The 25537-nt window shown below is 38.3% G+C and overlaps 1 protein-coding gene across 3 annotated transcripts in view; it reads right to left on the bottom strand.

Annotated features, from left to right (window-relative positions):
* Positions 1-18238, bottom strand: part of LOC110068865 (ATP-dependent chromatin remodeler CHD1-like) — a 33954-nt gene extending 15716 nt beyond the window's left edge. Inside the window, exons 1-14 of one of the 3 annotated variants that reach the window (XM_089295822.1) lie at positions 18154-18238; positions 17268-17469; positions 9053-9269; positions 8491-8577; positions 7435-7532; positions 6316-6630; positions 5708-6070; positions 5344-5444; positions 3952-4490; positions 3167-3256; positions 2618-2808; positions 1515-1656; positions 957-1009; positions 16-169 (exon numbers count right to left, since the gene is read on the bottom strand). In XM_089295822.1, coding sequence (XP_089151948.1) covers positions 16-169; positions 957-1009; positions 1515-1656; positions 2618-2808; positions 3167-3256; positions 3952-4490; positions 5344-5444; positions 5708-6070; positions 6316-6630; positions 7435-7532; positions 8491-8577; positions 9053-9269; positions 17268-17461 — 2544 coding nt within the window. In that variant the 5' untranslated portion in view covers positions 17462-17469; positions 18154-18238. Of the gene's footprint in view, positions 1-15; positions 170-956; positions 1010-1514; positions 1657-2617; positions 2809-3166; positions 3257-3951; positions 4491-5343; positions 5445-5707; positions 6071-6315; positions 6631-7434; positions 7533-8490; positions 8578-9052; positions 9270-17267; positions 17578-18153 lie in introns of all 3 variants that reach the window. The other 2 variants (XM_089295824.1, XM_089295823.1) reach the window with 2 other exon arrangements.
* Between the last annotated feature and the right edge of the window lie 7299 nt (positions 18239-25537).

Below are 25537 nucleotides of genomic sequence, written 5' to 3'. Positions count from 1 at the left end.
AATAATACACAGTACCTGCAAAGGGTCGGTGGTTGTTTGATAATTATCAGGCCTGATCAGCTGAGCATGATTACAACATTTCTTCAGCTCCATCACAATGTTTAAAAAGCTGTTTGCATTTCCTTTTAAACCTTTGTTTAAAGCTGCAAAGTTTTTTGTGAGGATCCACCTAAAAGAAAGGAAACAGAACGTAAATCCACTTTACAATTTAAAGACTTGGGGAGTGGAGCGAATGGAGTCTTTTAGCCCGTGGATAGAATTTTTTTTTTCTTGTTGGCTACTACTTTGCTATGAGAATTTTTCTATCTGCTTCTCCAAATATTCTGATTTGATCTTAGCTAGAGGACTACTTACAGTATAGCAAGCTCTGTGTCAGTGATGACTTTACCATTAATAGACACTGCAAAAAGGTCGTCTGCATTGCATGTGGGGTCTACTGAGCTTCCCTTCTAGGCTGATACATTAGTGATAAACATCGGTTTCTCAGAGAGATGTTTATCCTGGAGGTTGGGGTTTACTCCTTTACATGGGCTATATCAAGGTATGTGCGGCCCCAAAGGGTAATTGGTTTTTGTGCAGTTTTGGTCTGAAATAGGGTATGTTATTCACTCTGACTTGGCATTGGGTATTTTGTTTACGAGGAACTTTTTTTCTGCAGCATCAACATTGGCTCATTTGTAGCTGTGCCCTTCTTGAATGTTTATGCAAATGGAAGCCATTTCTGGTTAGCTGAGGTCGTATATAAAATTAGAGCCATGTACTAATTCTGGAGGTCTGAAATTGGATATTTTTTTAGAGGGGGTGGGGGGCAGAGTGGCTTGGAAAATCACACATTTTGGCTTGAAATAGGGTACAACTTTCAAGGTCTGGGCCACACACCCCCACCAAACTTTAAGGAGTATCCCCCCCCTCTGGTGTTTATCCCTCACAAAATAGCTACATCACAGATAACTTACCTATAATACTGTTTCTGAATTGATGACATTTCCACTCTCAAAATCTGTTCCACCTATGTGTGTAATAAAAAAAAACATTCACAAACTCGATATTGATAATTCAACCACTTAAAATTAAACAGGACTCAGTGCTTTTCTACAGGGAAGTATTCTGAGTAAACATGAATGTTCTTGAAAGGTTCTGTTTCTCTGATTAACTAGTGAGTTATGCACTTTTGACATTTCCCAAGGGTGCAATTAATGATGTTTTGTGGCTAGTATAAACAGCATTTTGTTCTATTAATTATACAGATTATACCTTTGTCGTTCATAATTATATCATAATTACTTCGATGGCAGTGACAAAAAGATGAAGCTGAAGAAGGAGAGTAAAGTAGACCAATTGCCACCTTGCCTTTTCTACTTTCCTGATAACAATGTCAGCAAGGTTAACTAACCATGAGGTCGCCACACCTCCACTAACAAATGATGTACAGTGCATGCATATAAACAGACCGATCTATACACTGTAAGTATAGTTCAACTGAGAATAATCTTATGAAAGACTGCAATCTGTACCTTGGCTGGCAAGGACTTCTCCACATCTTTCTTGACTCTTCTTAAAAGGAAAGGTTCCAGCTCTTTATGAAGAGTTGAAAATCCTTTATCTTTTTCCTCTTGAGTGGCATGCATCCTCTCAAACTCATCCCAGGAATAAAACCTACATGACAACAAGTGATGACAAACCTGGCCAACTTTTACATTTTCAACTAGATCCCAGCCCTGGTCTAACAAATATAACTTATCCTCAAAGACAACATTATTACGAGCATATTATAAAGAAAAAAGATAACTTATTGGAAAGAAATAATTAACTTTGAGAATTGAAAATAAAAAATAATAAGAAAAAATCTACACATCTTAAAAAAAGAAATGGAACATAACTACAGTTATATATATACATTTTGCTGATAAAAGTAAAATATAAAACGTTGAGGTAAAAAGCTGTTAATATTAAGAGTCTAAACGTTTGCAATCTGTTTGATCATCATCAGAGATCATCTGATTGATCATTACGTGATCAATCAGATGATCTCTGATGATGATCAAACAGATCGCAAACGTTTAGACTCCTAATTTTAACAGCTTTTTACCTTAAAGTCTTATATTTTATAACTATAGTTGCACTGAAAAGAAAATACATGTACTGAGTACCTATAGTCAAAAAAAGACATTTGGGTAAACTTAACAACACAGTGGAATTCTGATTTCTCAAACCCTAAACTTTTCAAAACTCCCAATAACTCAAATCAAAAGTTGCTTCCCTCCCGTCAGTTGAACACTGTCATTCTCCCCCAATTTCCCTATTTTTCAAACCAACTTTTGGTTCCTCTGAGGTTCGAAAAATCAAGATTCAACTATAGTAACTGTTGCAATTGAAAATTAACTAACAAAAAAAACGTACTGCAAATATACACTAGCACTTAATGTTGTCTGACAGCTTGTTCCAAAGTTGCATTGCTCTGAATTCTTAGTTCTTCCTCAATGTCCAACACATTGAAGCTAATTTCTACCAATTTCTAAATAAACAAACAGCTTTTAAAATACCCTTAAATACATGAAATATTTCTAAATAAATTACAGCAAAAAGCTTTATTTTCCCCTTGGATTTCACAGCTCACCTGTTGGGCATGATGAACTGTAGTAATGCCCAGAGTTCTTTAAGAGAGTTCTGCAGTGGAGTGCCAGTTATTAGCACTCTGTGATTGGTATTGAATTCCATGAGAGCTTTGTACAACAGGGAATCGTCATTCTTCAGTCTGTGAGCTTCATCCACAACAAGACAACACCAATTAACAGTTCCTAAGGTTTGCTTTTGAAATTCAAGAGGAAAGAAGTGTTAATTAAGTGAGTGTTTCAATGTTTTTTGAGTTTTCCTAAACTGTCACGAGTGTTTGTATAACTTGAAAGAAACACATAGAACATGTTTTCTATTTCTTTTAGAAATCACTGCAAAGAAAAAAAGAAAAACAAAGTCTTGTTTGCTTTGATCATCAAAGTGTAAATTCCCTTTCCTCACGCTATTATCACGTCAACAGCATGTCCTAGTTCTGTCAATAAATTATTTTCTTTGAGCTATTTTCTTAAAGATCAACACAAAATTATTCCTAAATCATGTAAGGGAAGTAGTAATGATCAACTTGTGCTACACTGTAAGTCTTCACTCATACCTTGTCTTTTAATAAGATTTCATAAGTTGTCAAAAGAGCATTGAATTTTATTGACTTGCTGTTAGCACGGTACCATTCATATTCACGGATCTGAAAGAGCAAAATTGCATTGAAATCAACTGAATGCCATCAAATAATGATCAAACTTAACAAAATAATAAAAAAAACATGCTGAAAATTACATTTTTAGTTGATCAAAAAAGGGTAATATGTACTGAAAATGTTTCTGGACTTTGGAAACATTGGACACTGGTAAAGATGACAATATCTTGCCTTTCCATGCCTCTAAAGAACAACTTGATATAAGTTTTGCAGTAATTAAAAAAATATATAACCATCCTACACTTCTGGCACAGTCTAGGATGGAAACATCTCCCCAAAAATATGCGGCATTGGCAGTATGTTTTCTCAGTCGTTCTCATCAAGGTAACACATACTTAGCACTTTACTGAAGAATAAATTCTGTACAATTGCATGACAGAAGAGAAATAAACTCAGACTTTACAAACGGGGAAGGAAGTGCGGTTAGGAGGGGTGGGCCAGCAGGGCGTGGCACAAGACAGGGCTGGTTGGAGAGTGAGAGTTGCAGTCTTAATGTACCTCATGATCCAGAGCGAGCAAGTGAGCGGACAGAGTGGACAGACAGACAGACAGATAGGTGGACAGACAGACAGACAGACAGACACATGAACGAACAAATTAATTCTGAGATTAAGAACTTCTTCTTTCAGTTTTTTTTTTTTAATTTTACAAAATGCTGCTGTTAATTTAGCAAACTAGCTTACCTTATTTCTACTTGTTACATCTCCTAAATAAACCACCACATTCATTTCTGCAGCCCATAAGCCAAATTCCCTCTGCCAAGCAGCCATTGTCGACAACGGCACAACCAACAAGAAAGGTCCATAAAGGGATTGAGCATTATACAAATATGATAGAAAGGAAATAACTTGAATTGTTTTACCAAGACCCATTTCATCTGCCAAAATCACCGAGTGACCTTTGCACCAAGAATTAACAAGCCAATTTAACCCATCAAGTTGATAATCTCTTAGCATAAGTTCATCATTTCCAAGGAAGGATGGCTGTCTTTTTATAGGAACAAACTTTGGTCTCTGACGATGCACTTTTGCACTCTTAATGGGGATTTTTTCGGATCGCTGTCGGTTGAGATAAGCATCAACCTTCTGTTGATGAAATCTGGAAATTAGTCCTCCGTCTTCCCATGTGCTCTCGCCATATGGTAAGCCCTGCCATTTGCATAGGTAGTCTACTTGATTCACAACATTTCCTTTCTCGTCGAGATTTTTCACCATGGTATGAGCTATAACATAAGAACATTTACACCTGTTACGAACTCAATTGTGTACATTGTCCCAGGAATTATCCTCTTTAGACTTAGACTTTTGGTTAGTTAGTTAATTAGTAGATTAGATAGTTTAGCTAGTTAGTTAGTCAGTCACTTAGTTAAGTTAGTCAGTTTTTATTTAAAGGTTTTAATGATTCCTAGTTTTACTTTCATTTTTACAGCTTAGCTATTTTATTTGTTAGTAATTTTTTATCACTGATGTAAATTTTTAATGTAAATTTTATTTTTAATAACATTTTTTACTGTAAAGCGCCATGAGCCCTGGATATGGCGCTATACAAATCTATTATTATTATTATTATTATTATTATTATTATTATTATTATTATTATTATTACTATTATTTTATTCATCCTTTGCAAAAACAGCAATGCAAAATGACTAAATGTTCTGTCTTCTCTGGAGAATGAGAGAAACTAACAGCTTTTCTTTCTATTCATTCATGTAATTTGTTTAGTTTAAGCAGGTTTTTAGAACACCAGTCATACTGGACAGATGTAGAGAATTGCAAAGTTCAATTATTTCCACTAGACATTGCTCTTGGCATCATCGTTGTCATTACTTAAGCTCCCCGTATCATCACACCACAAAACTTGTGGAGAGAAGATACATTTATTTACAGTGATGGGAGTCAGCTATATACAAGAAAGAAACTACAGTTGAGACACAAAATCAGTGTACTTTGTAAAGTGTGATTCAATCTCCTCCTAAATAATTTGTGGGTTGTGGCCTGTAAGAGCCTCACTTTCTACATTAGCATGGCTCCAGACTAACAACTACTGTGCATACAATAATCATTCATACATACCTGTTATTCTCTCAACTTCTCTGTATTCATCAAAGAGATCATAGTTCATTTGTAACTGAATGTTGAAATACTCAATGTCTTCTGGAAGAGCAAACTTTTTCCTAAAAAAAAAAAAAATATCTGAAGTGTGATTCAATTTTTAATTAAGTCTCAAAAACTAAAAATATTATTTCTCCTTACTAAATGGCATAATTTTCTTCTGTATACAGTTCTGAGAATTTAATAGATCACCAAGCTAAAAGACTGCCTTCTAGTTGATGAGTTTCTTAACTCTCCCCACCTGACTGCTTGATATTGTATTGAAGCTGTAGGGAGAAACTAGATGTTGAAACACCTGCATATCTGTAATTTCTAGATTTCTTACCAGGCTGCAATATCCTGCTCCCTCTTGATTAAGTTGCTCAGTTTTTTCATTCCCTTCACATTCTGATCTGTAAGGCTTTTTTCTGTTTCCCATGTGTTATGTAAATGTGACCAGCCCTTCCACTTAATCAAGAACTGTACTTCACTAGGTTCACCTGGCCCAGGCTCTCCTCGTTTCTTCATTTCCTCGTACTCCGGTGCGTAGACTGTAGTTATTGCTCCAATCTCTCCTAGTCTGCCTAGACGGCTGTACAGTACTTTCTCAATGCACTCCCTGTCATCTTCAACATATTCTCCTGCGGCATCATAATCGTGTTCAATCACGTCATCAGAATCAGTTCCATCTTCACTCTCTTCTTTATAACTATGTTTGAATGAACAACACAAGATTGCCTCATTTATCATGGCTACACAATGAAACAAGGAAAAATGTATAGGAAATGGCAGGTAGGTGTGATATTCACAAGAAGTAGTGGTTGTCACAAAACTTGTGCATAGCTGAAGAAGTAATATGATTTTTCACATTGTTTCTGAGTAAGAACACTAGTGATGCAGATTCTGCACCGCTAGCTATCATTATCAATTGCAAAGTCAAGATTGCTCTTCTACCTTGAAATAGTTACTGCAGCTCTTCTGACGGAGTTCCTGCTGTTTTCATCATCATCATCATCATCATAATCATTGTCGTCATCCTCTTCAGATTCCTCACTCTCTAACTTCTTTATCCTACTGGGAACTTTCTGTGGCGAGGGTGCAGGAGCTTTCTTGCGAGGAACAAAATCCTTAGGTTTGGGTACAACTGGCGGCACCCTTGCATTAGCGCGTGGCACAGGTCTCGGTCTGTTCCTGACCTCCTGTTCAGGAGTGTAGTTGTCGCTACTTTCACTTTCACTACCATTGCCATCTGCCACTGACCAGTCTTCACTGAAATGTGATATTTTGATGCAGAGAAAAGTGAGATACAATCCCTGTTACAATGGCATGTTTCTAGGGCAAATAGAGAACATTTACGCCCAAAGTTTACCATAAACTAAGATATCTTTAGTTACCCTTTTAGCCCTGACCTTAAATGTTAGTATGAAGGTTTCTGTAAATGCTCAATTTAACTACCAGGAGAAGTTTCCCTTTTTCGCACCTTATAGGAGGGTGGAAGGGGATAGGGTCAAAGGAGGAAAGGGGAAGAAAGAAGTGAAAGAGTAAGGGAGAGAAGGAATGAAGGAGAAAGGAAGAAAGCAATGTTGCAAGGAAGGGAGAGAGAGAGAAAGAAGGAAAAAGGAAGGAAAGGAAGAAAAGATGGTAGGAGAGGAGAGAGGGAGCATGGGAGAGGCAGGGTGGAAGAGAGAGGGAGAGATGGGAAGAGTGGAGGGCAATGGAAGAAGGAACAGAGAGAAAGAGCAAGGAAAGTCTAATTATTGTAAGGGTATCTCCCTCAGGTAAGAACTTATGTTCTTAATGGACCTTTGAAAGGGCAATACATGTACATCCCACAGATGTTATCCATATACCACACAACACGGTCGCCTCAAAATAGTTATTTTTCCTAGCCATTATTGTATTCAATTTACTAGTTGCTTGCATGCTTTAATGGCCCTTGAAGCTAGAGGCCACTGGTGAAGACTATACATATTAATATTGACACGCACTATCAAACATCAAGCAAACAATCATTTATGCTATCACACTAAATTAATATAAGTTACCATAAATGTATAGCGTCAAACCTCTAACCTTGTGGATGAAATCCTTCTGTTCTGTCTTCCTGAGGACCTCACTTTCCTCTTTCTAGGCATTCCTTCACTCCTCTCTCCATCCTCACTTCCTGATCCCTACAAAACAAAACAAGGTACACATCAATACTACAGAGGTTATGAAACATTTCTATCCAGGCATGGATCTATGGCGATTGATTTCCAAAACAATGAGTCTCAAAGGTTGAAGCGTCTAGAGGAGTCTGGGACCATGCTCCCTCAAAAAATTTCTAGCATGGGTCCTGAGTAATTCTGAAAAATCTGACTGATTTCTACAAAATGGTAGAAACTGGTATAGATCCACCCCATCTATCATTAATCCATCTTTAGTTAACTGTACTTAGACCAAACATGATAATAATTACAATAATATCAAATGATCAAATCATCTACATTCAAGCCACAGCTGGGGACATTGAGTGGTGTTCTTCCTTTTATTCTCACAGTGCTTCTTGTCACTCAAAGTAGTAATACTCTATAAATGGGTACAGGCAAATTGTCATACCAATCTTAAATGCTGAGGCACTAGTAATGACGAAATAGCCTACTTTGTTCTAAAATTCATCTATTACTATGAAATACAGATGTAGTCAACCCAGCCTTGCCTGGTTACTTTGTGATGGCTTTCTCGCAGTCCTCTTAATAATGTTCCATAATTGATTTAAATAAAGTATTTATTTAACTCAATGACATAGCTGTCACAAACAACCAGGGAAAGCCTTGCTTTCTTTGCTCAGACCACATGACTCTAAACAACAGATTAACCTTAACAAAATATTGAGGGCTAAGAACTAGGCAAAACCCAGTCTAGTTATGTGTATGTTGTGATTCAACATTACCCTTGAAACAATTTCGTATTTTCCTTCATTTTATATATTACATTACAACACATTATCCGAACATACAGCAGAACGATAAAAGCGAAAGACGTTTTATCACTAATTTTTTACTTGCTTGTGCTGCATTACAAAACCTTTGCTTATATGTACAGGAGAACAAAGGAAAATACCAACTTGTACCAAGGGTAAACTGCTACCTCTTGTATTACAGTAAATCTTTCTGGTTCCTTTCTTGATCTTCCTGATCTTCTGACTCCATAAGTTTCTGGATCCTCTTCCCAAAACTATTTCAAACAAAAGAGAAATTGGGTGTAAAAAAAAAAAAAACTGCAGGCAAAAATATTTCCAAATATTTTATTATAATTGCAAGTATATCCTCAGGGCTCCAATACTTAATTAAAAGTATGGTGTCGCTGTGGAGTGGTGTATGACATTTGCAAACTGCAGCCTATTTATCAACTACACAAACAGTAATTTCGAATTCTCATTACCATCAACAAGATCTAGAGCCAACCATAAACAAATATCATATTCCCATTTCCATTACCAAGATCAGAGCTAACTGTAAACAAATACCCTCTTCCCATTTCCACAACCAAGAGCTGACCATAAACAGAGTAACTTCCTCACCTAAGTGATATCCAGGCTAACTGGAGTGTTATTCAGGCCTTAAAAGTACTCTACAGTCTGCAGTCTGTAAATTAAATGTCATGCACCAATTGTGGAATGGATTGCATATGTTTATAATCTTATACATACCCTTTCTTCAAACTTCTTCTTTTGCGTCGGGGTGGTTGGATTGTTGTTAAAGGTGTGCTGCAGTTGTCCAGGTGACAACATCTGGCTTGCTGGATGGTAGTGTGATAATGGAGGTGGCTGATGGCGCTGCATCTCATGCTGTTCATTTCCATCATCGTCAGACTCAGATTCCGACTGACTGCTGTCTGAACCTTCAGAACCAGAGTCACTGTCCTGTCTGTCAAAGATCGCATGTCCGAGAATTCACTGAGGTCATTGAAATCCTCACTATTTTTAGCAGTAACCTATTTAACACATTAAGCCAAATCTACAGTGCCATACCATCAATATGAAATTTTACGATCAAATCTCTGACTCTCTAACGCTACAAGCTTTTAAGACATGAGAAACTTCAGCCTGTACATTGCTTTGTACATTGCTGTACAAAGCATATTATTAGAATACATGGGATGTCGCTCATTTGCCAAAACTTTGACACAATTTTGTATAACAAAAAAAAAAAACTTAACATATGCGGAACATTATAGGACTAAATAAAGCATTACAACATTACTTTTTAATAAATCTTCCTGCAACTTCATTCAGTTGGCTCCAAAACTTAAAGAAATAATTCAAATTAAGCTAGATTTATTTCTTTAAACCTTGAAGCCAACCGAAGTTAGAATTTAAATACTAACTGGAATTAAGTCTTCAGTCCGAAATTAAGTCTTTGGTCCAATTGGTCAAATAATTTAGTTTACCCCAAAAAGTCACCTTCCTTCCACAGATATTTTCTAATGGAAAGGACCTTTTCACATTGGTTTAAAATGGCTGGAATTTAGTTAACAAGATTTGTCTTATAATAAATGCTCGCTATTCTCATAACAACTTGTCCCTTGATTGGCTCAGAAAACTAGTTAACTAGTAGTTATTATAGCTACTTATTTTCATGGGAATTAGATAATTTATTACAACTTTTTGCAATTGCAAACGAATGGCACGTTAAAGACCTACAAAAAAGTTAACACAACAATAAAATGACCCAAATTCAAAACCTTGCCATAAAACCTCTTCACGTCAGAGTACATGATCAACTCCGGGGGAGGGGGGAGGAACTTCCATATATAAAGAAAATCAACAAGAAGGTATTTGAAGCAATCATCTTTGTCACTAGTAAAAATTACGGAAGTGTCAGTTAGTGCGTTGTTTTAGAATTGGTGGCTTGTAGGGATGAAAAAATTTCAATCCACGCCCACAGAACAGGATTTTGTTACCTCTCAGGGGTTCTTTTCAAAATATCCAACAAGCACCCCTTTCCTTTTCAGATGGGAGTTCCCCACCCTGGATCAACTTTGTGTCTCATTGCATTATCAGCTGCACTGTGTCCTGTGTTTATATTGTATCATGTGTACATGTAAAGTGCCACACACTATCTTAAGTGTTGGCTTGCAACACTTAACATCTTAACAACTTAACAACAGCTTGCTGGTCATGATTTAAGCCAAAACGTTAGAAGGTTCTGTAACTGACGTAAAATACCGGCTGGACTTTTGAGTGTGATGACTAATACAGGATTTTCCTTGCAAACGCTGGAAAACTGCGAAAAACTATATACATTTATTGTTTGTAAGAGGACACAGTAACAAATCTTGCAATCTGATTAGTTCTCAGTGCAGTTTGGATTTTCCTATCTCTGACCACATTCACGGTAATACATGCACGATGTGTGCATTGAAAAGGTCAACAATTATAAAAGTGATTTGGGAGAAAGGGAAAAATGTCAAGTTATTTAACGGCTTAGGGTCGGTCAAAATAGTTAAAAACTGTCTCGTCAGGCTTGAAAATGCTGCCCTTAGCCTGTGGCCTCAGGCAGCATTTTCAAGACCTCAGTCAGTTTTTCACTATACGGACTTCCCAGCCAGCAAATAACATAATAATATATAGGTACTTTAGTCAATGTTTTAATATAAATTGTGAAAAGTGCCTCAAAAACCCCAAAACCCTAATTGTCATCATCATCATCATCATCATCATCATCAACAACAACAAAATTCTTAATTTTGCGGAAAACCAGAAAAGTGAGAATTATAGCAAAGAGTGCTGAATAGTCAAAGTTACCCTGAAAGGCATCTAAGTTAGCCTAAACTTAATAACATTCTGGTTAGCCTTGATTTAAGTACTAGATGATACATTAGTTAACAGTAACACTTGAATCCCAGTGTTATGAGCTAACTACTGTCCAATCAGTGCCTTGAGGCTAACTGGAGTCATTATTCAAGCTAACCAGAAGTATTCCCCACTGCTTACAGTTCACCAACATATTAGACATTATGTAGAAAAGTAATGTTTGATAGCCCATGGCTGGTGGATTTTACAGTTGGGCAAGTAGATTCTGTCCTTTACTTGCTAGACAGGCTTGCAAAGGTTTTTGGGGGGTTATATTGTGAAAGAAATTCAAATCACAGTAGTACTGCAGAAAGAGATTATTATTTTTATAAGCTCGGAAGAATTTTTTTGGATGGGGGGAGGGGCTAGTAGGAATAACTTTCAGGCTAGTGCATCATGTTACACCTTGCCAGAAAGCTAAGCTCAAAAATTAGTTTTCTTTGCACCTTGAAAATGCTTATATTTTTCCTAGTCCCATCACAGAGGCAAAAAAGTTGAGTGCCAGGCAAAACGCTGAGGTGTGTATTTTAGAAAATGGACAATACCCTGTAAGAAAGTACAGGCTTAAAGGGACACAGTCAGCTTTGGGACCACACTGACCTAGACACTGGTTTTCTCACTTTGGAAAAAGTCCACCTCAACCTTAAATCAAAGATACGTGTCAACCACATCTAGAAATCCGCTTCAATCTTTGCAGTGTTTTGCTTGATTTTCTATTGTTTACCGAAAAACCTGTTTTTGAGTGTGCTTTTGCTCATTTATATTATTTTATCAGATTTGGTTAAAAACAGTATGGGTCGTGTCTCTGTGACATGCAAATTAGCTATGAAATGTGTAGTTCCAGAAAATAATTATACCTCCCCCACAGAAGGGATTTTTTTTAACACCTCCCCAGCCCTCTGGAAATTCCAGTTAAGTTTCATACATTTCTTTAAATTTTTTGGTCTTCCAGAACTCCCCACCCCCAGGAAATTCTAATCCCTTCTGTGGGGGGAGTATAGATATTTTCTGGAACCGCACAATGGTATCTCATGTGTATGTGCACCAGCTGACTGTGTCCCTACACAATCATTTGTGCATTCTCTTTTCCCAATGTTTGAATACTACCGGATACTGTTCCCAAACATTGTGAACAGCCATTCGTTTTTCAGTTGATTACTAATTTATGGTGAAATGGATTTACATGTATCATCAGCAGGCCAAAATCCAGGCCAGGTGAGGGGTGATACCATTACCATTATTTGAGAGTTAACTGGTTCAACCCGTTTGATCCAATTGCTATAGACCATTTTACAGTTTTCTGTTCAGTGTCCTGGCCTTTGAATGGTAGCAAGGCTGCAGGTGACCTTGTTTTAATAAAAAAAAACTCACTGTTTTTGATGTGCAATTAATTATAAGTTGTTCTTATGTTAACTACAGTGGAACCCCATTAATCCGGACACCAACGGGCCACAAAAATCTGGCCGTATTAACGGGGTGGTCATATTAAAGGGGGTCTGTAAATAAGAAAATGACTGACTGAGCTTTCCTTCAGGCCAGAATAAAGTGGCCGTAATAACCAGGTGGCCGTATTAACGGGGTGGTCATAAGGCTGGGTTCCACTGTAATTGGCATTTTCATCAGAAAAGCAGAGAGGTCTGCATCAAGACAAGGTCACCTCCAGCCTCGCTTCCAGTCACAGGCCAGGTAACTAGGCACACAACTGTAAAATGGCCTATTGCTTATGTCAAATGAACTTGTGAAGACTACTGGGAAACTCAGCATGGAATAGAGATTTGGTTAATAGTTAAGATGATTTCCGAAGAATATTCAAGCAATAATGGCAAAAATAAAGTTACCAAAAAACCCTCACAGCATGGTAATATTCTGAATAAAGGTAAGAAGATCTTATCGAGACTTAGGCTCTCAAGCTGACCCCATGAGAGAAAATTGAACTTGCAGTTATCCATATTTCAATAAAAACGGACGTTTTGCATTAGTTGAAAACACAATAGCACACGCATTAAGCATTCTTACGAAGTTTGACATTAAATTTCTCGAGAATACTTAGGGATTTAATTGCGGAGTCACCTAGAGAAATGAATTACGGCGAGATGTTTTAAATAGTATTCAAAAAGTTACCATGCTTTGAGTAGATTAGTACATAATTTAATTTCTGTCATCAAAAAACGGTAAACACAAGCATAAATCACACAGTACAGTACAAATCATTAGATGCCAGTAATGGTGGGCAAGGCCAAGGTGCCCCTTTATTAGTTTACCACTTTATGGCTCTAGCTTTCCCCATTAATTTTCCATTTTTATTAGACGAGGTTATATTTCATTTGAGAGTTTTTCACAAGAAACCGCAGGATTGGTAGTCTTGTCGTGAGGCCATAAGAAAAGATGAAAAAATTGTGACACTCATTGCAAAATCGTGAGAGTTGGCAGGTCTGTTTATCACTGGCAAAGTCTACCAAACATAACTGGCCCAGGGGTGGAGTGATTGGCTGTATTTTCACTAGGCCAATTAACTAGCTGAACATTCTTTCTAGGTGTTTGTTTACAGACAAAAATTTGTTAGTTAAACATGACATCTGTTTTCACTGGAAATTTAACCAAGAATTTAACCCGCCGACTCAGAAGATTCAAATTACAAAACCGTGCAACTTTCAAAAATGGCTGAGAGAGGAAGCGCTTTTAATGACTTCTCTTGTATTGACTCTAGCTATATTTATGCGCAGGAGATCGAGAAGGCATTTTTTTTCCAGAGGATGCGGTTAATGTCCCCAGAAATGAAGAGGATGCAACGAAATGTTGTAATGCAGGAACTTGTTCTACACGTCGAGCGACGCTGTGTCCTTGCCAAGGAACTGGAGAATCTAGCGGGACCGTAGGAATGGTAAACCAAAATAATTGAGGAGTGTTGAACTCGTCTGCCGCTTAAAGTTCTGTTTCGCAAAATGAACCGCGATACGAGTGTCTGGTAAATACTATTGCCAAATTCTTTGCAGGCGTCTGTCACTATGCACAATGTGATTGGCTGTGGCATTTACCGGGACAAGTTATACCATCTCTCAAGGTAGTATAACTTGGCGTGAATTTCCGGTCATATCGGTGAGATAATCGCTTCTTTTTTCTGGTGAAAACAGCTTGAATTTTTAATGCGCTAAACTGAAGACAACCTGTTTTCACTGCATTTCCGGACTTTTCTGACTTTATCTAGCCAAAATTGTCCTACTGAAAACACAACCATCGCTTAATAAAATGTAACTTCCCAATGTATTTGGACTCTGGTTAAAAACCTGGGTACAAATGTTTTTGTACATACAGTATATGCTAGAAAAAAAAGGTACACCATAGTTTTCTCTCAAATAGATTTAAGTAAAGGCCCATTTTTACTGGCAATTTTTGATGCAATTGCTGTTGCCACCACTCGGTGGATGGGAGAAGGGTGGATGGGGGGAATCAGAGTGTTGATTTGAGAGCATGATAACCTTATGCCCCTTAAGAGAGAGGAGTGGTTGATGATAATGATGATGACGACAATGGTTTGACCATTTCGAGGTTTATCATTGGGCGAACACCTTAAACTAGCTGGTTATCTTGTACCACTAATATTTGTTGCAAACATGACCCTTTCTTAGCGTTTGAGGGGGTTTGAGGAGGGGGGGGGGTCTGGGTCTTCCCTCACTTTTCACTTTAAATGATCTTTCTCGATCAGCTCATTTTAAAGCACAGAAAAAAAATTGGGTTTTGCAGTCTAACTGCAGTTTTGTACAATCATCCAGAGAGCACCTCAGTATTTTTAATCTCACATTGTGGAATGGCAGTAGTCTCCAAACCTTGGAGATGTAGCATGTTTGAAGTATTTTGGTAAATGGTATTTGTTAGTGGATGTTTTCTCAAGGTCTGCTGTTGTCTAATGTAGACAAGATTGAAGCTAAAATGAAGAAAAAATATGGCTGTCTACATGGTATTTTGGTGGAATCTGATTAACAGAAGTATTTATTGACCTGACCTGAACACCACACTGTTTTATTTTTCTTTTTTTTTTTTTTCGTTTTCTTTTTCCTTTCTTTCTTTCTTTTTTTTTTTTTTTTGAGGCACTAGGGAAAACACTGTTCTTAAGAGGGCAAGATACTTCTGGTCAGCTTAGTAAAAGACATAGTAAAAAGTTATGGTATTCCATTGATTGTTACAGTGTTTGCCAAATGCCTTTGGGTAGCTTCTATAATTAATTCAATCTCGACTTCGAATTAGTATCCTTCTGTTGTTGAAAAAGAAACAAGAAAAAATTCCTTATATTGCCACTAAAAAAGACTTACTAGATACTTTGCTTAAGAGAATAAAATTAATTTCCTGGCAACATATCAATTGCTGGTAACATTTCAATCTCATCAATTTGACCGAAACAGTTTCACTGCCTATAAACTCAAAGCAAATCAAATGGTCTGTAAAGAGAAAAACACAGCTGAACATATGATGTGACTGAAAAATTCTCAAAATTGTCAAATATGGAATGAACCAAAATTTGTTTATGTCTTGTTACTCTGCTGAAAACTCTTTAACAAAACTTCTGCAGCTCTATGACGACTTCATTATTATTTTTGTAAGTTTTCCAGACTGAATTAGATTAATTGGGTGTGAAAAAAAAAAGTCATCTGTACTGTATACACCATTAATCATAATTTCTAAATGAATTTTCTCCTTTCAAACAAAGCTATATTTTCCAGCATAAAATATTACATTATTAACAGGAAATACAAAATGCCTGGATGCCTGACACCACCTTAGATGTCTTAGCTAGTAAATTTTATTCATTGTTATTTGGTAATTTTGGCTACAATTTTTTAGAATAATATTTTGGTACTATTCAACTTACTTTGAAGAGGTCAATAGAACAGTGGAACATTTGTACAACATAAATATTTCAAGTTATGCCTAAGGTTCTTTCCACGGGTCAACAAATATATGACAAAAATATTCAATAGCTTTTGACCACCACACAGGCTTTGTTAAGCAGACACAGAATTGCTCTGAACAACATAAAGCTCTCAGATCCTGAAATGTGTATATCTCTAACAAATGCCAACATCCCCAAAACAAAGAAGCTAGATGGAAAATCGTCCTTCGATTCCCAAATTCCAGTGTTTGTAATTAAATTAAAAATATGAGAAATGCAACGAGTACTATTTTTCAGTCTTCGCCATACACTTTAGTGGTCCAAGCAAATATATTTCATCCAACTTCCAGACAGTACATAAAGCTTTGAAAATATATATTTTTTTTTTCATACAAGGAAAATGTTGATTTGAGAAGACATCCCCCTTCAGACAATGGGAATCGCCCACGAGAAATAAACATCAACGAAATAAGGAAATCAACACGATCAAGGAAACAAGCATGTCGATTTCTAAGGCTTCAGAATTGCCACATCGAAAGACAACAAATCCTTTCTACATATCGAATGATTGAGAACGAAATGATGGCAAGTACTAGCTATGGGTTCAGCTGAAACAGTGAAAGCAAGTTATGGTTACCTTTGATGAATCATGGTCGCTTCAGCTTGACTCGAACGACGAAGAGACGAAGGCACAATACAACGAAATAAAAAAAGTCAACAGCCTGAAATTAAACAATCTGAAGCCAACTGGGCGTTGTTTTGAACATGTATTTCACGCGAAAAAAATCATGAAAACAAACTTATTTCAACTACTGGCGAGAGAACACACAGAAGGCAAAAGGAAGGGAAAATGTTGGCTGGATTGTGTAGAGATTGCGAAAATGTTTCACGAATGAAAAATGCCCTAAAAACCTGGCCAAATGCTTTTCACTTCGCGACACGCAACGAATTGAAAGTGAAAAAAAAATATAAAATCCGATCAAGCCTGAACAGGACTGAGTTTTACACGTCCCTCGGAAATCCTCGACATCAAAATGCCGCTGTTTCTTTGAGCCACACCAGTATTCAACAATTCAGTTACAGAACCTTCGCTCGAACAGAAACATGCTACGTTGCACAGTTCGATCAGGAAGACAAAGAAAATATGGCGGCTGAAATGGGATCTAATTTGTAAGAGGAATTTACCTCGTGTTGTGTTGTTGATCAGGGAACGAAACTGCCGTACTTCCACGAAGGCTTCCGATATGTCCAAGCGAAAAGGACGAAGCTTGAGGAAAATGGTGTGTAAAATGTTCTCCAAACATCACAGGCCTTCTTCGATCGTCCACACTTGAAAGAATATCGACTTCTTCGTCGCTATCGGACTCATTATCCGCCATTTAGTTCGCTGTGGAAAATTCGAAGCACTCCTTTCCAGTGAACTGGTTTCAAACACAGAGCTGGGATCGAGAGGCTGTACCCATGTTTCAAAAGGGGTATTGCTTAGAGTAAACAGCTAAAAGAAGGAGAGAGCCTTCGAAAATTGTTCAAAATGGAAACCAGGCTGTATTTGTTAAGAGATGGGTCAAAGAGCTCATCTCAGGGACACGTGTTTTGATGTCAAAGAGCCCACGGTTGGAGAAGGACATCATTGCCCAAAAAGGGGGGTAAAGGAACCAGGGAATACCCTTACAACGCCTGGACTGTCGAAGAAGCGAAAATTCACTGTATTAAACCTTTCGGGAAGATGGCTAAAACTACAAAAGAGAACAGATGTTACTTGGGGCATACCGCGTGATTTACGAACAATGAAACCAACACAACGACATCAGCAAACGTAAAATCGAATTCTCCCTTAAAACAGCCCTCAAAACGAGATCGTGGGGGAAGGAAAAGATGGCTACCGAAGGCCAGAAACGAAAGACTATGAAAAAACCACGACAAAATTAGGCTCGATCCACGCGACTTAACACTCCCTCTACACCGCTAAGACTTGACTTAAACAACACAGAAACTTGATAGAGTAAGACATTTATGTAATAACGTGATCAACAGCACAAAAATAAGAATTTATCACGAGCAAATCGCTTACTTTGTTCCCTCTCTGACTCCATCTTGGTAAACGTGCCGCTCCCTGCTCGCTGCTTGTCTTTGTCTGCCGACGCAATGCATTCTGGGCTGCCATCCATTTGCGCATGTCGGCTTTGCCATCACATGGTTTTGCGCCAATCGCATGAGTTTTCTTGTCATTGTTCTCGTTTTCATTTTCTTCAGTTCAGTGCATTTTCATTATTTCATATTTTTATGCGAGTGCACATCAAGGAAAAAATACACACAAAGAAATCTGATGTCTTGATTCAAATCCTTGCCAGTTTTTGGGACACGTGTTACCAGCCCGAAAACAACCTGAAATCTTTGGCCTTTGTATACTTTGTATACACTCCCAGTGTGGATTCTTCGGTTCTTTTGACGCACCATGATTCGAGAGATCTTGGATTGATCTGTTTAGTAAAGAAACGCAAAATCTGTTTTCGGATTCTTTCAGATTTAAGAATCCAATCTTGGATTTTCTTAAAGAAACGCACTCTAAATGATTTATAACACTCGTTATTTTGCAGGTTGAGCCAACAAAACCTCTTGGGCCATAGAATCGTTGCTCTCTACCTATGCCCGTGCCGGTTCGAGAGGCATTGCAGTCTAGCCTGTCGCAAACAAAAAATAAAATAAAATGAAATAAAATAAATCCTGGCTCAAGCTCAGAGAGAAAATGAAAATGTGCGCAATATGCTCAGACTAAAGAATACGACAAAAATGACGTTTTTTTTTTTTTTCAGAAAGAATCAATGAGTCAACAAATTTTTCATTAAAATACTTATTTTGAAACCGGTTCATTTCTTGCCAAGCACGTGCGCATGAACTTAGACACGAGCCCCACCCTCCTGAGAAGACTGTAACGTTTTACTGGAAGCATGCAGCTTAGAGTCCAGCTGAATTTGGGGATAAACAAACGTCTGAGTAAAAACAAAACAAAACAAAACAAACCGGGAAAAAAACCGCTATTGGACGTTTTCCACATAATTGGAAATTGGTTTTTGAAAAGTCAAAATATTCTACACTGTATTACGCTTTTCGCTCAGTTTAGAGACAAAGTTTCATCTTTAACGATATACACAGATATTGTCTAGTTTGTTCATCGAAAATACAGATTCTAAGTCAATGATGCATTTCTCAAGTGATACTGATTCTACTGTAACGCATGTTATCACGGTCAATGCAATGTAAAACAGAGACAGACATCATTATATTGTCAGGTCAGAGATAGGGTGTTTATCAAATCAACATGTTTCAAATAGCTAAATTTATGTACCATCATCATAACAACCTTTTGCCTCCATTGTTTTTCAACCTGTTTTTTCACAAACAGTCAAATTTATGGCTATAGCACCAGAACAGCCATTAATTATCGCGTGCATCATTGCCGGACTGATCTAAAAAAATTCACAATTCTTTACCAAGATCCAAAGATCTGGAATTCCCTTCCTGTTACAATCACTTCATTGTCAAGTTTTCCCAATTTTAAGAAAAACTGAAACTGCTAGAGTTTTTAATAAAATAATTACTGAACTGGAAGAGCCGCACACTGTTGCAATATTTATGTAATCATATTGTTACGTACAAGGTGGCCTCAACTAAAAGCCTGATGGTTTCTAGAGGTCACCTCGCCTCATATTAAAATATTTATAAATACTGGACATCAAGTAAAAAGGCAAAATAAACAGAATGAATGAATGAATGAAAAGGGTGGCAAAAATCAAAGATTTTGTTCACAGATAGGGTAAGGGTTTGGGAAGTGGGCCGCGCACCCCCACCCAATTTTTCTGGAGTACCCCCCCCCCCCCGCGCCCGGGCGGCGATACTTGCCAGATAGTCAAGATACAGATTAATAACTCAAAAATACGTGAAGTAACAATGCCATCGAAAGGGTTTAGCCGATAGTCGTAGAACCAATGCAGTAGTGGTGTTGCAATCGGTCAGAAAATCCTACCAGTGCGCCTATCACAGAAGTTTCACCGGCGCCCCCAAGGGTCCAACTCTGTTGCTATTGCTGCAGCCGGTTTCCTACAAAGCTGCTAAAACCAAGCACACAGTAGAAACAGAAGAAAATGGCGATAAGTTGTAAAGGAATCGCTAATATAATGCTACTGCAATCTACAGCGGAGTAGCGGTAAATTCGTCGTTGTGGATAAATCTATATATGCCATTTCCATTTTGTGCTCGACGCTCAGCATTCTTGCCTAATATAAACCATGGAAAGTCTAATAGCTGAGGTGATGACAACGAAAAGAAAAATATAACATTTCAAAGTGTTCTCCATGTTCAACTCAGTGTTACTTCGGCGTCGCTAAGTGAGCCCAGCGTTCTTTGCTTGCAATAAAAAGAAAGTTATATGTACCTTCGACAGTCGACAAACTCCAGGTTTTGGCTGGTTTTAAAGGAAAGTTTCCGAGACTGATAGACAAGTTGTGGGTGTCAAAGTGATTTGGGTATCCCTGTGTTTTGGGAACTCATTGTTAACAGCTTAAACGAGATCTAAATACTATAACGGGCTTGATTATCAGCGCTGTTGTTCTTAGAAATCAGTGATCCTGATAAGTTTTCACCGACTTCTTGCTCCTTTGTTTCACTTTGTTTCACTGTCAGCTGCGCCAGGCCCTGAGAAACAAAAGTGTTTACATAGGCAGAAAATAAGTTGAACTTATCCAAAACCGTACGCACTCTTTTATATAAGGTAATTTTAATTTCAATTTTATATCCAGCCTGCAGATTCAACAGTTGTAAACGCAGTGGACTAACTCAATGAAACCCTGCGATGATCCTACATAACTTTCATCACCCGTAAATTCCTACAGTTGCATATTTCAATAACTATAATTTTCATATATATTGGTTTAGTATAATATTATCGTTATTGTGGTTTAGCCCAATTAGTCTGAAGTTGCTATTTAAGTGGCATGATTTCTTTGCTCAATTTAAGCTTTACTTACAAAAACCATCTTACATTAAACACGGAAATTATCTTGTGAAAGAAACATAGACACTCAAGACCTGCAAAAGTCAATTTCTGAGTGAGGGTGGGGGGAGATGCAAAAGAAAATACTGGATGTTTGAACTTTACAGAAAAAGAGATTCACACGACTGAGATGAAATTGTTGTGAAGTGGACAACAACAGAGGAAATTGTGAACTAATCCATATTTTTAACACGGAATTAAGGAAGTGTAAACGGTCACCCTATCTATTTTCCTTACTGAGGAACCGCTAGGCGGGCAGTTCTTTTTGCTCACCCTTCAGTCCATGGCTTACATTTGCATTTCAGAAAAAAAAAAAAAAGAATGGTGCTACATTGTCAGGTATTCATTAGCGCTGCATTTAACTTGATTCCAAGTCAGGAATTTTGTCTTCCTTCGAATGGCGTTAGTAAATTCGTTCACGCTGTTAATCTCAGAGTTCGTCTCTCTTAGACCTGACACAAGTTTGGCTTGTTCTTCTGTATGTCTTGTTTCACCATCACCCTTTTGACTCTTTCCTACTTTGGCTTTTCTCTGTAAGTCCTGCATATCCTCCATTTACGGCAGTTGAACTCCGGTATAACCACTTCACGATTTCACTCTCTGTTCTCAGCTCGCTTTTGTTCAGAAGTCTCTCACATCAAATTCGACATAAATGAAAGCTAATCTTACCATCTTTTGTCTGTGCGGTCATTTTGAATTCTAAATAACGTAGTCAGTTAGCGAGAGACCGTCAGCGCTAGCTGTTTTTTAAGTTCCAGAAGTTCGGATGAGGATTAAGCCAAATGTCCATCTTCAGTAATTCCTTCTTGATCTCTCTTTGATCTGTATCGGGTGCCGGGTCACGCGTTTTCTCAGGCCCAGTTCATACGTCGCATTTCTGCCGTGTCGAATTCAATTCAATTAAGTGCGGCAGAAATGCGACTGTGGATTCATACGTCGCACTTGTGTCGCACTTAATTCAGAATTTATACTCTCGGGTATGTTGGCCAGCGGAAAATGTTTTAAACGTAGAGTATTCAATATGGCGGACGAAATTACTGAGCGACGAAGGACTTTAATTTTGCGAAAAATTGTCCGCCAATGGAACGAGAAGGAGAAGACTGACAACGGAGCAGTATGTGTTGCAATATGTTCAGGTTGTATTGGGTCGAGAATGGCCAGGTTTCTCCTTTTTCTTTGGCGGGAAAACATGTACGCATGCTCAATATATTAACATAATGTATGCATTAGATTCGACACGGCAGAAATTCGACGTCTGAATCGGTGTCGCATTTCTGTCGGATAATGCGACAAGACCAGTCGAACGTGCGGCAGAAATGCGGCAGCCGATTTAGACGTCGAGTTTCTGTCGAATTTAATTCAATGAATTGAATTCGACACGGCAGAAATGCGACGTATGAATCGGGCCTCACAAAGAGTCTGGGATTTCATCCCTCAGTAGCGCTACAAATTAAAGAAAGCCAAAATATAAATCTTTAACTTAGTACTGAACTCTTTAACAAATTTAACTTTAACTTTACAAATTATTATAACTTTAAACAGGTTCCAAGTATGCGGAACTTATTAACCACGGTTAGACCTCGTTATGTCAAACTCGGCTATTCGATCGAATTCCATGCTTTCTCGAATTCAGATCATCACCCTGGGTATACTTTCGTCAGTCATTTTCTATCGATCAGCCAGCTTGAACCCCGTCCTGTTTAACAATTTTTCGTTTCTGCCATTAGTGCTGGAGAAATTCATTGGAGAAGTAGTCAGCATGCATACTATACCTACATGGCATGCATGCTGGGTCGATGCAGGTTTCTTTTTAATATCAGTTTCTTAGATTTCTCTTGCCGTCACCATTACGCATTTCTACAACTGGACGGATACATGTTTTCAGTTTGCAATAGCAAATAACATGCTTAATACACCTAGTCAAGAATTTTCTCTTGACCTAGTACAGTCATCACTTACCGGGTGGGTTTATATCGTCATCATCGGTAACAGCAGCGTGCAGCAGCACCAGCAGCAGCAACAGCAACAGCAGCATCAGCAGCACCAGCAGCAGCAGCAGCAGCAGCAACAGCAACAGCAGCATCAGCAGCACCAGTAGCAGCATTAGCACCATCATCATCATCGTCATCATCATCATCATCGTCATCATCATCATCATCATCATCAACATCATCATCATCTTTTCTTTGTAAGGTACTGTATGGAACGTTTGCAGTGATGCGTTAAATAATAGAAAACAAAAATACAAATAAGTACCGCTCCGTGTTGAAGATAAGATGGTAGTAACGACCCTTGATTTATTTTTGCTCAAAAGGCCTTTTTAGTGACGTTATGAGCTCCAACAAACATTGTAACTTAACTTTGTGCGCAATCAGGTTGCTGTATCTGATTTTATCGGGTTTCAACTCCAACTCTGAGATTGTTGCGCGTAACGTCAGTGCGCGCTGTGTTGGAGGCTGACTACAATCCCTCCGGGGAGGGAGGGTGGGGGGCAGACTTCAATATAAAAAGGTCGGGGATGCTCGTCGGAACATTTGAATTAAACGCCTAAAGAAGACCAACATAACGGGATCAATTACCAGTCGCTGGTCAGGAAAGGAGCGCGCGCTAGCAGACCTGACTTGAGAGAGAGCGATGGAAATCGAGCTTAAAAACGGAAATGAGAACGTTTTTTTTGTATCGTTTCTCCGATTGCACCCATAAGGATAGGTACTTTGACAGCTAAAATTAGTGGCGTTTCGTCATGAACACCGCAAGTGAGACCAGAATTCTTGATTTATATCCCTAAGCGAGACGACGAGAATCAACGACCTTTCCACTTGAGACTACTTCTCTAACATTGCGGGCGATGACATAATTTAACGGGTATCCATAGGCCCATGCTTCGATTGTAGTCTGCTAAAATGGTCTTTCACAATCAAAGTTGGCGATCTCAGAATCCTTCGAATCTCATTAATATGACTGACTGCATGTTCTACGGACAACACTGACGCGAGGGTTCGCAAGAGTGTTTCTAGTCCAGCAGACTGGAAAAGAATTTCAATGGCCACGGATAAAGGAATCGTATCAAGAAAACCGGCTCAACATTGATAACAATAAGCACTGTTATAAGACCTAAAATTGGTCTTATATGGTCATTTTGAACAATGGCGGTATAAGCTTCTAAATGCCCGCGGGAGTTTTTGAAATTTCCGATTACCATACGAGCGCGAAATTTAAACGATCGGAAAGACTGAATGGAAGACAAATTCTCCCGAGGGGAGATGGTATTGGTATAATCCTGTCGGTGCAAATAGTTGCGGTGGGATGGCTGGTAGGGTGACGGTTGTACACATGTATTTAAAAGTGAAAGTAAAAGCTGCCGACAAGTAAGACATCTTTTTGCTTTAAAATTGCTCAAACCTGATAAACTCACCACGCGTGGGAGTGAAAGTGAAGTTCGCATTTGGCTAGATTGCGAACAGGCTCTCTTTCGCTCTAAAACCCATAAGATCAGTGTAGGATGAACGCGAAAATAGCGAGCGCGATAATCGAGCGGCAAAGCTGCTCGCTTCGCGCTCCCGCTGTTTCCGCGTTCGACCCACGGATTGAAAAGCAGGAGGAGAGACTGCTTTCAGTCGAGCATTCGGCCACAGATTAATAGCTCTTAACAGCGCTTCGAAGCTCGCGCATCTTTCCTCGCCGACCGATTGATGTCCACAGCGATTTCCAGCGGAAAGAAATCAGGGAACAAATAATTAAAATTACAGACGCGATGTTTTGGGTAGCGTTTATCCGCTCTTTAATAATTTCCGCTTTACTCTCAACGTATTTTTTGTGAATCACGACTCCACCGTTCTAGATTTGTTTACTAAAATTGAGTTCATTCAAATGCCGCGCTTCATTCATCAGGTTAAAGGCTGGTTTCCATATGATCGTGCGTGAAAAGCATTATCCGCGCCCTCTCCCACTATCTCCTCCCACTGGCTAACGCTTTTGTAAAATCATTAATCAATCTCCTTCAAGAAATTTTAGTCTTACTCAAATACTTACGATATATTTTCCCCGTTTAACCCTGAGTAAAATTTTTAAGTTAAACTTGAACATAAATTATCAGAATTCGGTTGCAACGGTCAATTGCTTTGGTAGAGATTTATTCACGAGAAGTATCTATTATCAGTCTATGAATAGAAAAAAGTCACACCTCTGTCGCGTGCCGCGCGTTTCAGTGATTGAAATCGAAGAAAAACGCACGCGCTCTTTGACCAAGGATATATATTTAACATGAGTTTTTTTCAGACAAATTCATGAGTAAAACTTTTTTATTCGTTAATGGTCACATTTTTAGACTGCTTTTGAATGATCATGGGAGCATGAGAATAATCCCTTGCTCACGTCACTTCCGAGAGTGTAGGCGTTCTTGCCG

Source organism: Orbicella faveolata, unplaced genomic scaffold (genome assembly GCF_042242905.1).
Source record: "Orbicella faveolata isolate gen_17 unplaced genomic scaffold, um_ofav_v1 contig_26, whole genome shotgun sequence".
Lineage (NCBI taxonomy): Eukaryota > Metazoa > Cnidaria > Anthozoa > Scleractinia > Merulinidae > Orbicella > Orbicella faveolata.
Note: the sequence above shows the minus strand (reverse complement) of the source record. Positions and strands in the feature narration are given on the sequence as shown.